General features: G+C 58.8%; 1 protein-coding gene across 3 annotated transcripts in view; it reads left to right on the forward strand.

The window, feature by feature from the left end:
• Window positions 1-240: 240 nt before the first annotated feature.
• ZNF362 (zinc finger protein 362) overlaps window positions 241-16,155 on the forward strand; it is a 31,913-nt gene continuing 15,998 nt past the window's right edge. The window contains exons 1-2 of one of the 3 annotated variants that reach the window (XM_058678508.1): window positions 241-391; window positions 13,443-13,568. In XM_058678508.1, the coding sequence (XP_058534491.1) occupies window positions 13,531-13,568 (38 nt within the window). In that variant the 5' untranslated portion in view covers window positions 241-391; window positions 13,443-13,530. Of the gene's footprint in view, window positions 392-605; window positions 696-13,442; window positions 13,569-16,155 lie in introns of those variants that run through there. The other 2 variants (XM_058678511.1, XM_058678515.1) reach the window with 2 other exon arrangements.

Here is a 16,155-nt window from a genome sequence, read left to right on the forward strand (position 1 = left end):
GCCGGCGCCCGCGCCCGCCGCTGCCCACTCGCGGGAGCCCCCGGGGCGGGCGGGCTGCGCAGCCGAGGAGGCGGGGGCCCGACGCGCCCCCCCACACCCCGTCCCCCCATCCCCGGAGCCCGGCGCCTGGCGCGGGGGCTCGCCGAGCGCACGGGGGGCCGCGCGGCTCTGCAGACCCAGCCTCCCGCCGCCGCCGCCGCCGCCGCCGCCGCCGCCTCGGCGCTTGCAGAACCCAGAAGTGAACAGCAGGCGACCCGGAAGGTTTGCGCGCCTCTCTGCACCGCGCCGGAGCCCGAGCCCGAGCCGGCGCCGGAGCCCCTAGCCGGGCCCTGCTCGGGCCGCCGGGCGCGGGGCTGCGGCCGCCTCCCGGAGACGCCGCCAGCACAGCCAGGTCCGTGCGGGCTCGGGGCGCGCGGGGAGCGGGCCCGGCGGGGGCGGCGAGCGCCCGCCCGCGGGAAAGTTGCTTGGAGTTGCGGGCGGGGGCCGGGCCGGGGCGCGGGCGCTGTCAGCGCGGGCTGGGACGCTCCGAGGGCCGGGGGGCCGCCCGTGCCCGGGGCCCGGCCCGGGGCGGCGGCGGGGCGGCGGCGCGCGGGGTCGGAAGTGTCTCGGGCGGCGTGTCTGGGGCCGGGCTCCGAGTGGGCGCGCGCGCGTGTGTCTCCCTGAGCCGGGCTATTCAAACCTGCCGCAATTCTCCGGTAAACAATGATTCATGGGGCTTAATGCAAATAAACGGGTTGCAAACGGCGCGGTTCGCGCACTTCGTAGCCGGCCGGGTGGAGCGGCCGGTGCCGGATTTCTCCCTTTTTTTTGCAGATCTGCAGAATATGGCGTCCCTGTCCTGTTTTAAAAATAAGCCAGGCTGCCATTTTTGTTTTTCTTTTGTCTGAAAATTTTAATAAAACTGTCTGAGAATGTGGGAGAGGCGGCTGGAAGCGGAGGGGCACCCAAAGGGTTGGCTTTTTTCCTTTTCTTTGGCGAGAGCCGAGGCTTGCCGGGAGGTGAGACACAATGCAATTGCGCTTTAAAGAAAAAAAAAGGGGGGGGGAAGCTGCCGGGTGGTTTCGGGGGGAGGGCTGGGAATTTAAAGTTAACTCGGAAAGTTTTTTTTTCTTTCTTTCTTCTTTTTTCTTTGGCTTCTTTCAGAAGCTTTCTTTTTCTTTCTCTTTCTTCTTTTTTCTGGAAGGTGGTGAAATGTGGTCCCGGGGGGTCTCAGGCCAGGTCTCTGTCCCCTGGCAGGCCAGCCGCCTTTGCAGGATTTGGGGGAAAAGTTAACTGTGGGTTTCCTGAGAGCCAGGAGACATGGAGGGTTAGGGATGGGAGGGTTTTGTTTTGGGGGGGTGGACTGGGGATGTGTTTCCGGGAGGGGGGACATGGTAGGGAACTCTGTTGGGGGCAAGGCTGACAGCAGGGCTGGCTGACTGCAGCTGGGCCCCGGGTATCCACGCAGGACCCCTGTCACAGGACATAACCCTGCATTCTGGTAGTGTGGACCCTTCAGGAGCCGGGTGTAGGGGGTGGGCCTGTCTTCTTCATGGGTGGCCAGGACCCCCCTGTAGGTGGCAATCCTGCTGCCGGGGGTGGGGTAACCCTGCCTCCTTCAGCTCAGCGTGCTTGGTTGTTTGCATTTGGGCCTTCTGGCCAGCCTTGTGGCCCTCCGAGCCCACCCGGAGGTGGCACCTGGGGGTGGAGGCCCCTCTCCCCTGGAGCAGGCCTGCAGTCCTGGTGGGTCTTGTCTGGTTTGTTAGTCCACTGTGGGGGCAGCCTGGCCCGTGTGACATACCTTGTGCCACCCCTCGCGACACCCTGCAGGCTCTGAGTCTGAGGCAGTTTGGATTTCCGTAAAGTTGCTGAAGTCACACTTAGAGTATGAAGGCCAAGCTGGCCCATAGGCTCCCCCGGGGTCTTGGCCATGTCCAAGGCTCCAGGAGCAGGGTGGGGACTGGTCCCTCCCAAGTCGGCTGCTCTCAGCTCTGAGTGGAGCTCGCCCCTGCCCCAGCACCTCTGGCTCTGCTGCTCCCGGAGCACAGAGGCAGGGTTAGAGCCCAGGGTGCAGCGGCCCCCGGGGTGCAGAGCTTGGCATGCTTGGGCCTGAGGGTGCCAGGTTGGGCATTTGTGTACAGACTGAGAAACTAAGATGCAGAAAGGGAGAGCGACTTGCCTGAGGTCACACGGCTAGAGAGGAGGAAGGTTGTGTTGGGACCTGGATGCTCAGGCCACCCCTGGGGGATACTCACTCCTGTGCCCTGCTGGGAACCCTGACCTTTGGGCAATTTGCTTTGGGCAGAATGGGGCCGGCATGGACCCTGTGGCTGCTTCCCTCCCCTCCACATCCTGATCCTTCCAGAGCCTTTGTTATTGGTGGAGCTCAGGGGAATGGGGGTGCAAGAGTGAGAATGCTGTGACTTGGGGCCCTACCAGTGGCTCAGCGGGGGTGGCATGGTCCAGGCGGGCTGCCTGGGGAGCAGGAGAGGTGGCACTGGGGCAGGGGGAGTTTCCAGCCAGGCCTGCAGACTCAACCAGGCCCTGTCCTAGCAAGCCTTGATGCTTTGGGCTAGGACTCTGGACTGCTTTCTGGCCCGTATCGCTCAGATCCTTCTGCTAACTCCAGGGAAAAGCCAGAAACCCAGGCTCCAGAGACTGGAAGGGCCATGCAAGCTGTTGGGCTCAGAGAGACCAAGTCACTGCCTGGAAGTCACCCAGTGATTGTCACCCCGGCTAGGCCCAGAACCCAGGCCTGCTATCCCTGCCCCTTCCTCTGTGATGCACTCAAAGGGAGAGTGACCCACTCTACCTGCCGCTGGCTCCACCAGGTCCAGGGCAGCGCCAGGTTGCTGGGGGCGGGGACGCAGAATAATGGCCAGCACTTGGTGGGGCTGGTGTGTGTGGGGGTGTTTGTCCCAGGGCAGAGGACCTGGCCAGCTGGGAGCTTGGAGAATGGGGTCAAGCTACCCCGGGGGTGGGAAGCGGGCATGTGGAGCATAGTGGGAGTACCACCTGGGCGGGGAGCTCGCTTGACTAGCTCATCCCAAGGCGGACATTTCGCTGCCCTGGCTGCCTGTTTATTGGGGATCCCTTCTTCCCCCCCATTCCTCCCTTCATTCGTTCACTCTTTTGCCGTTGGGCAGTTTTATGTCACTGTGCTAACTCACTTCTCTGTTCCTTCCTTGTCATTCATCACTTTCAGGTTGGTTTTCTGTTTTCCCCCAGCTGTGATGTGCCCTGAGTTTTGCTTCTGTTTTGGCAGCTGGCTGGGCATGTGTGAGGTCCATTCGTCACTTCATTGGCTGATCATTGCCTTCGTCCCTCTGCTGTCCTCCTGTCTGCGCAGGTCAGGACCGAGAGGTGAGGGTGCAGGTGCAATGCTCGCTGGGTGCCTCCGTGAGTGGTCTGGGAAAGGTTCGCTGCAGCTTGCAGCCGTCACCGTGGCACACCTGGGTCTCAGGAGCAAGTCCCAGCATGCCATGTGGCTTAGGTGGCTCTGAGCACATTCTTTCTCTCTGCGAGCCTTGTCTCTAAAAATGAGGGGGGCACTCTGCAGTATTGGGAGTAATCCTAAAACAGAAGTGCCTGTGTTGTCTCCTAGGCTGACCAGACACATGCTAGGAGCCCATATGTACCCGTGTCAATAGAATGGGTCTTTTTAAAAAATATATTTGTTTATTTTTATTGGAAAGGCAGATTTACAGAGAGGAGAGACAGATTTGTTCCCCAAATGGCTGCAACGGTTATAGCTGAGCCTGTCCGAAGCCAGGAGCCAAGAGCTTCTTCTGGGTCTCCCACGCAGGGTCCCGAGGCTTTGGGCCATCCTCGACTGCTTTCCCAGGCCACAGGCAGGGAGCTGGATGGGAAATGGAGCAGCCAGGACACAAACCAGCGCCCATCTGGGATGCTGGCACTTGGAGGTGGAGGATTTAGCTAGTAGAGCCATTGCGCCATCTTGTCTGTGTCCCAGGCTGGCCTGACTTTGAGGACCATGGTGACAGTTTTTCAAGGAGCCAAAAGATCTGGGGTTCCGAGAGCCCCGCTCTACTCGCTGTTCTATTGCGAGAGGTCTTCAAAAATTCCTGGCGTCTGGAAGAAAGTTCTTTCTGGGCCTGCGCATCCCTTCATGGTTTTCTCTGCCTCAGCTTCACCCCTACTGTCTCACTACCCCGGCCCTCTGGCCTGTAGCCAGAACTTCGCTTGTCCTCGGGTGGGCAGTGCCTTGTGCCTAGCCGACACCTCATTTCACAGGATTCACTTACTGCTTGCCCTCAGAGAGCTTGCTGCAGCCGCTGTCACATCAGCTTGTTGTCTCTGTGGCTCTGACCAGCCTGGCAAGCGTTCTTGCTTTCTTGATGATTTGTCCCGTGCCCACAAGTGAGCAGGTGGCCTCACAACGATGTAGCTGGGACTTGAGTGGCAGTGAGGAGTGGCTGGGCGGGATGGGGGTCCAGGTGGCAGGGCAGAGCCCAGGAGATGGAGTTACACCACAGTCTGTCTTGTCCATCCCCCGGGAGGCTTGGGGCTGTTGCTTGGAAATAATGAGATGATTAAATGCTGGAATTGAAGTCTCCCAGTCACCTGTGATCTTGGGGCCTGAGCTTGTGAGCGGCCTCCAGGCCCACCACCTTTGACATGTACATGCTTGGGTTTGAGCCCGAATGGCTTGCTCACTTCCTGCCAGGTGTGTTCCCATAGCTCACTGGGCAGTTGCTAGGATTTTTTGTAAAGATTTATTTATATACTTGAAAGAGTTATGCAGAGAGGGAGAGACTGTCCATCTTCTGTTTCACTCTCTACATGGCTGAAGTCATGAACTTCTCCTGGATATCTCATCTGGGTGCAGGGGCCCAAGCACTTTGTCCATCATCCACTGTTTTCCTAGGTGCACTAGTATGGAGATGGATTGAAAATGGAGCAGCCAAGAGTCAAACTGGTACCCATTTGGGATACCAGCACTGCAGGTAGCGGCTTTACATGTTATGCCACAGCGCCAGCTCCCCTGTCTGGGATTTGAACCCAATACTTGAGGACTTAGAATCCCACAGCTCTTTGAGGGGGAAGACCAACCTCACTGGGTTCTGCACAGAGCAGGCAACCCCTCCACATCCCTGGCAGAAGGGTTTCTGAACTCCACTCAGAACCCACCTCCTAGTCCTCCCCTCCCAGCCCTCCAGCCTCTCTGGGTCAGAAGCACCTGCTGACAGGAAGGTTTGCTTCCTTAGCAGGCATGGAGTATGCCTTGCCCCTACCCCGGCAACACCCTCTGGGAGGCCGTGTGCCTTCCCGTGGTTTCCTGGCTTTCAGGAGCCGCCTTCTCCCCCATGGGTTATGGACACCTTGCAGGCGGGTGGCCTCAGTACGCAGCACTGAACAGGAACAGGGGAGCGAATGATGCTTCTGGAGGAGCTCCCCATCCCCCATCCCTGTCTCCATCAGCTCTGTGCTTGAACTTGTCCGGGGATGTGGCCAGGCTTGGGGCGCTCAGGGAAAGCAAGCCCGTTCTCTGTCCTGTTCATCTGTAGCTGATGCTGTTTATGCACACAACCTGGGAGCAGCGTTTGCAATCTGAAGTCCCACATTGCTAGGAGAGAGATGCGTGTCTCCTGTCATCCAGGTGGGCGTCATCAGGTATGAGAAGGAAGGAGCACGCCTTGCCCAAGGCCACAGCTGGTGGGCTTTCCCCTCCCCAGGTGCCCTCTGGGCCACCACAGTACCTGTGTGGGGCTCCCAAGGCACAGTTCCCTCAGCTCTGCAGGGACAACCTGCCGGATGCCCAGAGCCAAGCCTGGGCCTTGGGTGGTGTCAAGGATATGGACTGTGTGGAAGAGGTTAGGGGGTATGGGGATGGCTGGCTGGAGGTGGCAGAGGTGGCTGGGCAGTGTTCTGTGTGGATACAATATATGGGGGAGACCTGGGGCTTGAGGGGGGTCCTGCTTATCCGTGTGTCCCACCCAGGTCCTTTGATAAGCTTTGGGGAAAGCATTCAGGATGCCTTGCAGGGACACCAACAGACACATTCTTACATGTTCCACTGTCATGTTTGCTCACCTTCCTTTGCCAGTATGGGGTGCTTCCCTGCTGTTTCAGGGGCTCTCCTGCACACTGCTTGGGGCTGGCCCCCCAGGAGCCAAGTATAGAGGAGGCATGGCTGCATTCACATACGTGAGACACACGTACCCCGTGAGAGTACGTGCACCTGCCAGTACACAGCACAGCCACACACCTGTGCGTCGGCACATTCCCCCACTCAGGGTGTGCACCTGCTGCTCTCCTCTCCTCACCCGGGGCTCTGTGTGTGCACACATAAGTGTCTTCTCCATGCAAGGGCCTCTTGCACACTCATGCTCAATGACACTGTGAGCCTAGGGCCTGGCCTTCCGGGTGTCACACAGTGTCCCCGCTACACAGCCAGACACTCAAACACGTGAATCCACAGCCTGCTGGCACCTCCTTTAAATTGCCCACCTGCATTGCACTGTTACTGGAGTACTCACTCGACCCCAGGCCCAGTGCTGGAAGCCATGGTAGAAGGAGGGAAGCCTGGCGTGGTGCCTGCCAGAGGAAGCACATAGAGTCCACAGAGGGTCATGTGGATGACTGATTCGGGGTTCTGGGCACTGCTGGGGAGGAATGCCTCTCTGTCAGGGCTCCCCCATAGCTTTCTGCTTTGAGATTTGTTCTGACATGGGCGGGGGAAGGGCTGAAAAGAAGTGACATCTGAATTGTGACCTGAAGTCTTCCAGGAAAATCTCATCCCAGGAGGAGGGGATCAGCTGAGGCTGGAAAGCAAGGGAAGTGGGGAAGGTGTAAGCCCGGAGTGGGGGTGTCTGTCTTCTGGTCGCCCCTTCCTCCTGGGGGTCCTCCACAAGGCCCACCCTGGCTGCTGGCTTCCACTACAGGCCTGAGCCCTGTCTGACCCACCCCACAGTCCGCCTGCCTTGGAGGCCAAGGCACAGCACGCGAGAGGGCCTGGGACCACCTGCAGGACCTCTCCCTCCAGCCCCCGACCCCTGGGAGCTGTCTAGAACATTGCGGGGGCCGGGCCAAGGCTGGAGGTCGCCGTGGCTTCCTGTTTAGAGTTGATTCCAGTCCCGGGTTTCTGCCAGTCGGCAGAGCAGTCAGCAGACCAGCCCACCCAGGAGTGCCGCTGGCGGGCCAGGTTCCTGGAATGTGGGAAAAGGCCCCCCTTCCACCCTCGGGAACCCCCTGTTAGCGGCAACAGCTGACATGTGGAATCCTGGCTGTGCGCTAGTGCTGTATGAAAGATGTTACACAGGCTAATTCGGGGGTCCCTCACAGCAGCCCCAGTTTACAGAGAAGAAAACCGAGGCTTGGGAGTTTAGGGAATACCGCATGGGTCTAAAATCCATGCTCCTTGCCCCTGGGGGGACCCAGGGCTCCTTGAGGGTCTGGGGATGCTTGATGGAGATCAAGCCCTTCTGTTTCATGGAGGAGGGGACAAGGCTCCCTGCGGGGTCCTGCTACCTCTGCTCTGGGCACTGAACTGAGCAGGATGTGGTAGGGCTCTTTAAGGTGTCCTAGACACATGCAAATGGATTCGTTTATCTCCCTTTTTAAAAAATGTTTATTTATTTATTTGAAAGGTAGAGTGACAAAAAAAAAAAAAAAAAGGAGAAACAGAGATCTTCCATTCCCTGGTTCCCAGATGACTGAATTCTCTGGAGTTAGGCAGGCCAAAGCCAGGAGCCTAGAATTGTGTCTGGGTCCCCTAGGTGGGTGGCAGGGGTCTGAGGACTTAGGCCATCTGCTGCTGCCTCGGAGGCGCCTGAGCAGGACGCTGCAGCAGAAACACAACAGTTGGAACTTAAACCGTTGCTCCTCCGGGATGCAGGCCACGCAGGCAGTGGCTTAGTCCGCTGCTCGCTGTGCGGACCCCTGGCCGTGTGCTTCGTTACACTCATCAGGGCCCGTTTGCCTCCCAGCATCTGCCTGGGAGGACGTGGCTGGAGGAGGCACTCAAGGACTGCCACTCTCAACCCCTGCACTGCTCCTGGCCCGCAGAGGGCATCCTGGAAGGATGGAAATGGAGAAAGACCTGGGCCCCCAAGCCCGTTCCCTAACCTAGGGTGCCAGGCTCTCTGAGTGGGTGCTGTGGGTGGGGATGGGGAGCCCGAAGGGTGAAGGGAGGAGACAGTGGAGGGCAGACAGAGAGGGCCAAAGGTGAAATCACAGCTTCCCTGGCCCTGTGCTCACTGGAATCTTGGCACCATCACTGTCAAGGTGAAAACAACCGTTCCCAGCCCCGCAGGGCTGTGGAGACCCAGTCTAATTGCACCCCAATCCCTCAGGAGCCTCCTTTCTCTCAGGCATTTCCCATGAGCAATCTGAGGCTGGCAGCCCCAGGTCTTGGGGGTTAGAATGGAGCCCAGCAGCTGGGGCTCAGGGCTCCAGGCTGCACAAGGGGCAGGGGCTCGTGGACGCAGGGAGGTCAGAGGGGCTGTGGGAGGAGGCCGACCTTGAGCATGGAGGCGTCTCGAGGAGCCAGGAGGACAGGCAGTGTTGGTGGCTCTTGGGTCATATGCTGGTCATTTCCTTCCTGCCCCATGAGGACCTGTTCTTGGAACCCTTGGCCACAGCCCTCCCCTGCTCGGAGACAACACATGATCCCCCATAAACTCTCATCAAGCCTTTTAGCCTGCAACCCTGGGCCCTTGTTTGAACTGCACACGCTGCCTCCCTGTGAGCTGTTACATGGTCCCCACAGTGGACCGGACACTTTGCCATGTGCTTGCTGGCCTCCAGGCCTCTGCACCTGCTGTCCCTCTCTGGGAATACTCTGTCCCTATCCTCTTGCTCTCCTGCCAAATGTTTCACCTTCTAAGCCTGCATGGAAAGTCCCCCGATTCTCTCAGGGAGCACTTAATGAGCCTGTGGTGTGAATGAGGCAGATGGGCACCTGATAGGTGGCAGGTGTTTGGCTGTGGGGTTGCAGTGGTGGGCCTGTCCTGTGGTCCCAGCTGATGGGAGTACAGGTGTGACACACAGGGGGTGTAGGGAGGAAGCCAGGGGCTTGAGAGTGTGGAATGGGGGAGCCTAGTTCCTGTCAGGAAGGAGAGCAAGTAGGCTCCAAGCTGTGATGTGAAAGAGGAGCCCGGTGAGCTGTGGACTGAGTGGGGACAGCGGGTCACAGCAAAGGGCCAGGTTGCAGCCTTGCCCTTGGGGGAGCTCACAGCTGACTTGGGAAGCAGGCAGTCCATCACTCAGGACAGCGACACTTGAGCTCAGTTGTTTAAGAAATCGTATTTGCTGTATGTGAAAGGAAGACAGAGAGATGGAGAGATTTTTCTATCCACTGGTTCACGCCCCGTACCTGCAGCAGCTAGGGCTGGGCCGCGTCAAAGACAGGAACTCCGTCTGGGTCTCCCACAAGAATGGTGAGGACCCAAGCAGTTAAACCATCATCACTGCCACTCCAGAGTATGCATTAGCAGGAGGCAGAGCCAGGCCTGAAGCCCAGGCACTCTAATGTAGGTTTCTGGCGTTCCCAGTGGCATATGACCACTGCCCCTGACGCCCACGCCTGGAGCAGAGTTGATGGCAAGGCTGCCGCCGGGAGGGTGCAGCATGTGCAAGAGGCCCTGCACTGAGCATTCTGTCCTGGGGCGGGGCTGGAAGACTGGGGGTGGCAGGTGCACCCACCTGTGTGGGGGGGACATTTAGAGCTGCACCTCAAAGTGATGAGGGGCTTGGAACAGGAGGATGAGTGCCAAGGCTCTCCTTGGGCAGGTCCTCTCTGCCACAGCCCTGGGACGGCACAAACGGATGCGACAGGGCATCTTGCCTCTGAGCTCCCCCTGGGGTTCAGGTGGCCCAGAGGCTGTGGGACATTTGAACAAGTCCTGCCCCTCCCCAAGCTCCCCTCTTAGTAGACACACAGGACCTGAGACCCTGGGTAGGGAATGGGGGCGTCCTGCTCTGCCAGGCCTTGTTTCATGCATTCATGTGAGAGGCTGCTTCACCCCACAAAGGGCCGCTTGGATCCCAGGCGGGTGGCAGGACCTATCCCTGTACTTAACCCATCACCTGCTGCCTTCCTGGGCGTTCTTCAGCCGGAAGCTGGAACCACTGGTCAGTTGAACCAGCACTCAAGCCTGTAGGACCACTCCCGGAGGGGATGAACCCAGCATCTTAATCACCACACCAGAGGCCTGCCCCAGGACCGTTCAGTGTGATTGACATTATTCCTTCACAAAGCCACATAACCACACGACGGCCGAATCAGAAAGTAGGAGAGTGAAGTTGATCAAACCCAGTCACTCTGCTTCCACGCAAGTCCAGACCCAAGCACTGCCCACGTGTGCTGCCTTGCCTACCCCACCGCCTTCTCTCAGTGCTGTTCTTACATCCTGTTGCTCTCTTCCTCTAGTCTTTTTTTTTTTTAAATCTCCGCCCCTGTTTTATCATGACGGAGGAGGGGAGAACTTTGATTCTATTTCTGTGTGTGTGTGATTTGAAGGGTGAAGGAGATTGTTCATTCCCCTGGCTCAGTCCTGTGGGGCTTATTTTCCCCTTGCTTTTTCTTTATTTTTAAAAAAAGATTTGTTTATTTATTTAAAAGAGCTACAGGGAGAGATGGAGAGAGCCTCCCCCCCCGGTTCACTCGCCAGATGGATGGCCATGATGGCTAGGGATGGGTCAGGCTGTTGCCAGGAGCTTCATCTGGGTCTCCCTCACAGGTGTCAGGGGCCCAAACACTTGGGCTGTCAGGCTGCTTTCCCAGGCACATTAGTAGGGAGCTGGGTGAAAAGTGGAGCAGCTGGGATGTGAACTGACACTACCCTGGGACATGGGCGCCGTCGGCAGTGGCTTCACCCACTGCACCACAGCACTTGCCCCCGTGGGACTGGTCTGAATCCTTTTTAGTGGACCCAGCTGCAGGGTGGAGAGCCCGGGCTCTGGAGCGCAAGGGAGTGGGTCCTAGCCCTATGCGCAATGGAAAGACCTTGGCCACGTGACCTCTTCTTTCTGGGTCTCGGTTCCTGGGAGATGATGATGTTGCCCACATCCTAAAGTGCCAGGAACAACGGCTGCTGACGCCCACAGCCGTGTGTTACTGGGTAATGAGACCTGTGGTGCCACCAGCGGGGGACAGCTCTATGTGTGTCACTTTGCCTTTGGGTCATTTCCTAGGATAAGGGATGGAAAATGGCATCACCCGTCACTGGGACGGGGACTGGAAGCCTGGTAAAGCTCTTGACATACTGTTGCCTGGTTGTTTTCAGAAGTAATCTTGCAGTATACATTCCCTCTCACTACAGGGACATGTCAGTGTTGTGCCCTTCCTCCAATACTCCCAGTACTGGGTGTGACTGCCCCCTCTTCCCCGGTGCTGGCTCACCCTGCCTTCCCCGGTCTTGGATGCTAGCACATTCTCATCTCTGTTTAGACAGGTGAAGCACATTTGTTTTGCACTGCTGGGCAGGTGGGGCCCCTGGCTGAGTGTGCTAGCTGTTGCCATCCTTTTTGGGGTCTGCCAGAGTCCGCATAGCCAGCCCCATGTCAGGTCAGTTAGGAAGAGAGGGTGCAGACCCAGGGCGCAACCCTGGGATTTCGGAGGGGAAGGCGGTGTTTTCCATTCGGTGACCCCGTCGGTGCCTTCCCTCTGCCCAGGAACTCCTTTAGCCATTTATGTTTGTTCTAACCTGTGTCAGAGGCTGTATAGTGGGGAACAGGTGACCAGCTCAGCTATGAGCCACAAGCCTCCCCTGAGAGCAAGTGTCCAGCAGCAGAGATGGACACGGATACAGAAAACCCACAGTGCCTGTGGTCCAGCCAGCTCCACTCGCAGTCCCGGCTTGCTGCTAATGTGCACCCTCGGAGGCAACCGGCAGTGGCTCCAGTGCAGACTGCAGCAGGCATCTGGGGAGTGAATCTCTCTCTTCTCCTTTCAAATAAAATAATAGAAAAAATTTTTTTAGAAGGAATGAAAACAGAGAAGGACCCTGGTCATGGGAATGCAGGGGACAGAGCGGGCAGAGAGCTCGGCACTGCACACAATCCAGGCGGAGAAGAAACAATCCCTGAAGGCTTCCAGGAGGGAGTGTGGTCTGCCAGCCAGGCAGAGGGCTAGGCTAGAATCGGCCAGAGAGGTGGGGCGAGAAGAGTCCCCGGGGAGTGGATGCCGCCTGGCTGAAGTGAAGCCTTAGAAGGGATCTGGGAGATGCAGGGCTGGCTGGGGCTGGGAGGTGGAGCAGGCAGTGAGGCCAGAGAGTGCCGACGGAGCCTGGGCAGGTTCCCATCAGTGGGGCTGTGATCCGACCGGGATGGAGGATGAACGGGCACCTGCCAGTGAGAGGCCAGAGCTGAAGGGGCACGAGGCAGAGCACGCCCTGGCACGTGGGCTGCCTCCCAACTTCAAGAGCTACTTGTATGTCACCTCTTCCAGACAGCCTCCCTGACACCCCGCCACACGCAGGTCACCCACACCTTGAGGATGGGGGCTCTGCAGGGCCCCGCAGGTGTGCCAGCGTCTGCCAACCTCACCTTCCCCTGTACCTCCTGCCTCTAGAGCTGGTATCCCGCGCCCCCACCTTGGGCTACCTGCCACTTCGTGTATTATTATTATTAAGAATGAGTGTGTTGTTTTCATTACAAAAGGCACTAAACGACATTACTGAGAGTTTGGAAGTCAGAGAAACCAAGCCGAAAGCTGGAGCAGACCCCGGGCACTGCCCACCCCCCTTTGGGCGTGCCTCCCTATGGCTTTTCTTTCCGGACCTGGGATTGTATTTTTGCCTTCTTGTAATCACAGTGTACGGGCAGCTCTGGATCCTGCCCTTCCCCATCCGTGTGGTCGGGAGCTCGTTTCCACGTGGCCGGGGGGCTGGGCAGGTCTCTGTGTTGAATGACTGTGGGATAGGCTGGGGCGTGGGGTGGGGAGGAGACAGGACCTAGACTTCAGGTCTTTGTGTCTAAGGTTGAATGTCACCAGGTGGCAAGGCCCGACATCTGGTATACCCCTGCTTCTATCCTCCCCCCACCTGCTGCTGTGTGCCCCTTTGTGGAACTTCCTGGTCTGGCCTGGCCTGGCCTCCCAGGAAAGAGTGCTAGATAGACTTGGTTGCAAACCCTGACTGGGCTCTGTGAACTCTGGCAAGGTGCTCAATGGCTCTGAACCTCGGTTGCCCCATCTATACAATGGGTCTTTTAGGAATGGCCAATTTTTGGCCAGTAGGCACACGGGAGAAAACGCCCAGAGAAACAGCAGCAGTGAAATGTGCTCAATTGACCTTGTGGTGCGGGACCAGAACTGGGTGGGACTCTGACTCTGTCATTGCCTGGCTCTGTGGCTTTGGGCCTGTTGGTTGACCTCTCTGAGCCACGGTTTATTCTGTGAAATGCGTGTCTCAAGTCATTGGGAGCTGGCACACTCGGCACGTGGGTATCTGACTCAACGGTGGGTGCCACTGACTGTTGTTGTTATTCCCATGTACAAGGTGCTGTTGGGAACACAGAGGAAGTGACTGGCTGGGGGTCAGGGAAGGCTCCCGTAGAAGAGGGAACCCTTGAGCTGGGTCTTGAAGGATGAGTAGAAGTTCGCCAAGTGGGAAAGGACACTCTAGGTAAGGAGCCCCCTGAACCCAGCTTGCGCCTGTCCCCCAGGGCTCTGTGCTTTGGGGGCAGCTGCCGGAGTGGTCCTCACTGCTGCTGTCCCCTGCCTCCCCTCCATGTCTGTGTTGTGCTGTCTGCATGTTCGTGTGTCTGGGTCACCTCTGGGCCGTGCCACAGGGGCTGAGGGGGTGGGAGTGGCACTTCCTCTGCCTCCACTTCGCACCTTCCGTCTCTCCTCCCGGGCCGGGCACAGCCCCTGCCTTTCTCCTCCGTCTCCCTGGGGCCTCCTCTCCTGGCCTTCCCAGTGACCTCAGCACCCAGCGATCAGAGGGGTCTGGCCCTGCAGGTGGCCTTGGCTGATGGCTATAGCCACACCTCCCAGTTCTTAGCGGTGCCCTCCCCATTCCCGGGGTTGGGGGGCTGGCTGTCCCCTGCAACCCTTAACACAGGAGCACCAGCCGTCCCCCCATTCCTCCTTTGCTGACTCCCACTCATCCTTTAAGACCCAAGACAGGCCTCCCCTCCCCTGAGACGTCCTACTGATGGTCAGCGCCCTGGGGGGGGGGGCGGGGCGCAGGGGTGAGTGACTTGCCCTAGATCACACTTGCAGGTGAGCTGAGAGTCCCAGTGTGCCCTTAGCCTGCCAGACAGTGGCCTATTCCCTGGGCACAGGGCTCGTGTAGAAGTGGGGCTGGGTTTGAGGGACGGTCTAGAGCTGCTGGGCTGGTGGGGGGAGGTGCCGCGAGGGGAGGTGTGGCATCATGGGTCAGTGTGTCTGTTGGCAGCAGGGTCTGGGCAGATGCCAAGGGAAGGACAGCCCAGGAAACACAGAGGCAGGTATCTGGAGGGCAAACAGAGAGCAGGGCCTGGGGTTCCTGGGAGACCCCTGGCTGATGTCTTAGGTGTTGGTTGGTGGATAGGTCACTCGGGATGTGAGGGCACCCTGGTGGGGGCAGAGAGCTGGGAAGAGCCTGAGAAGGTTCAAGACCTGCAGGCACAGCCAGGACCAAGGTGCAGGGGACAGGGAGGTCAGGAGCGGCAGGTGGCTGTCATCACTGCCTGATGGCCAAGGTCTTGGGCTGACTGCCTGTCTGTAAGAGTGCCCGGGCCACTGTGTCTGCTCAGGCTGGGCTCCGGGGCGCAGCACTCTGCCCCTTGACCTCAGGCCCCCCAGCTCGGGTCTTGGTTTGGCCCGGGAGTGTGGACAGCTAAACACGTGGGCAGGCCACCAGCAGGTGCTGTGCCCAGGAGCAGCCCCAGTGTGTGCCGCCTTCACCCACCACCTGATTTTCTTTCAAGACTAAAGCTTGTTCTCCATCTGCACCCCGCCCTGGCAAGGGGTCAGCTTGGGTCACAGGGTCACAGCAGAGTGCTGGCAGCTGCCTGAGTACCACAGGCCTGTCCTGTGTCTTCTCTGCCCATCTCAGCTGGGGACGCTCAATATCCCTGCCCGCCAAGCTCCTCCACTTCCCCTGGCTTCTGTGTGACCTCATAGATTCCTCTCCACCCCCCGCCCTGCTTCGTGACTCCCCTGGTCAGCCAGTGTGCTCCCTGAGGGCCCCTTCCTGCTCAGCTCTGCATTCAAGGCCCTGCCGACTGGCCCCATGTCCCGGCTCTCCCTGCTGTCTGGTGTGCCCACCATCCCAAGCCTGCCTTGTGCTTTCACATCTCCCAGCCTCTAGCCGAGCTGTCCTGAGAGCCAGGAGTGGCCACCTGCCTTGTGCATCTGTCCTGAATACACAATTCACCACACCTCTCGGCCATGTTGCCCCGCCCCCTTTGGGGCAAGGCCTGAGTACGTAGCCTGGCCCTGGCCACCTCCCTCCCCCAGCCACCCTCCTGTGCAGGCCCAAGAGTGGATGCTGTTGGTGAGCACCTGGCAGCTGTCTCTGAAACTGTCTGCCCTGGCGTCCCCATGGGAGACACATAGGAGGTAGCCCCCCAGGGCTAGGGGCATCATCAAGTTACTTAGGAGCAGCCGAACAAAGACAGTGCGAAATCAGGCAGAGGCTAGGACCCCATGCAGACCCCTCCCCTCTGTGGGACAGGGTGGTCTCTGCCTAGCCAGGGGCCTGATGAGTGACAGGTAGGACACTGTCCCAGTGTCGCCACCCTGAGAAAGTCACCCCCTTCTCCACACCTCCCTGGCCTGGGGCAGAGGCTCTGACAAGTGTGAACTTAGCAATGAACCATGACGGAGAAGGGGGAGAAGAGGAGGGCTCCCCAGTTTGTCAGAAGCCCCAGGCAGAATCCTAGACCAGGAAGGAAGTGGGGGCAGCCTGCTGCACCCCACCTTGCAGATGAAGCAAACTGGGTGTCCAGAGCCAACAGCGAGTGTCACAGCCCAGGGCTGCCTTCCATCTCCTGTCTGTGTGACCTGGAGCCCAAGTCTGTCCCTCTGGGAAGTGGGTGTGTGTCCCAGCTTGCTGTCCTCCTGGGGCGTCCCCATGACCCTGCCAGGGGCACAGAAGAGCTCTACAAACCAAGTCAAGTTAGAGAACCACGTGGGCTTGTCCTGGCAATACCTTCCGGTTCTATCCATTCCCTCATACAACTCACAGTGCTCCCAGCTTCTGACCTGGTGCTGGGGTGGCCCGT

Source organism: Ochotona princeps, chromosome 2 (assembly GCF_030435755.1).
Source record: "Ochotona princeps isolate mOchPri1 chromosome 2, mOchPri1.hap1, whole genome shotgun sequence".
Classification (NCBI taxonomy): domain Eukaryota; kingdom Metazoa; phylum Chordata; class Mammalia; order Lagomorpha; family Ochotonidae; genus Ochotona; species Ochotona princeps.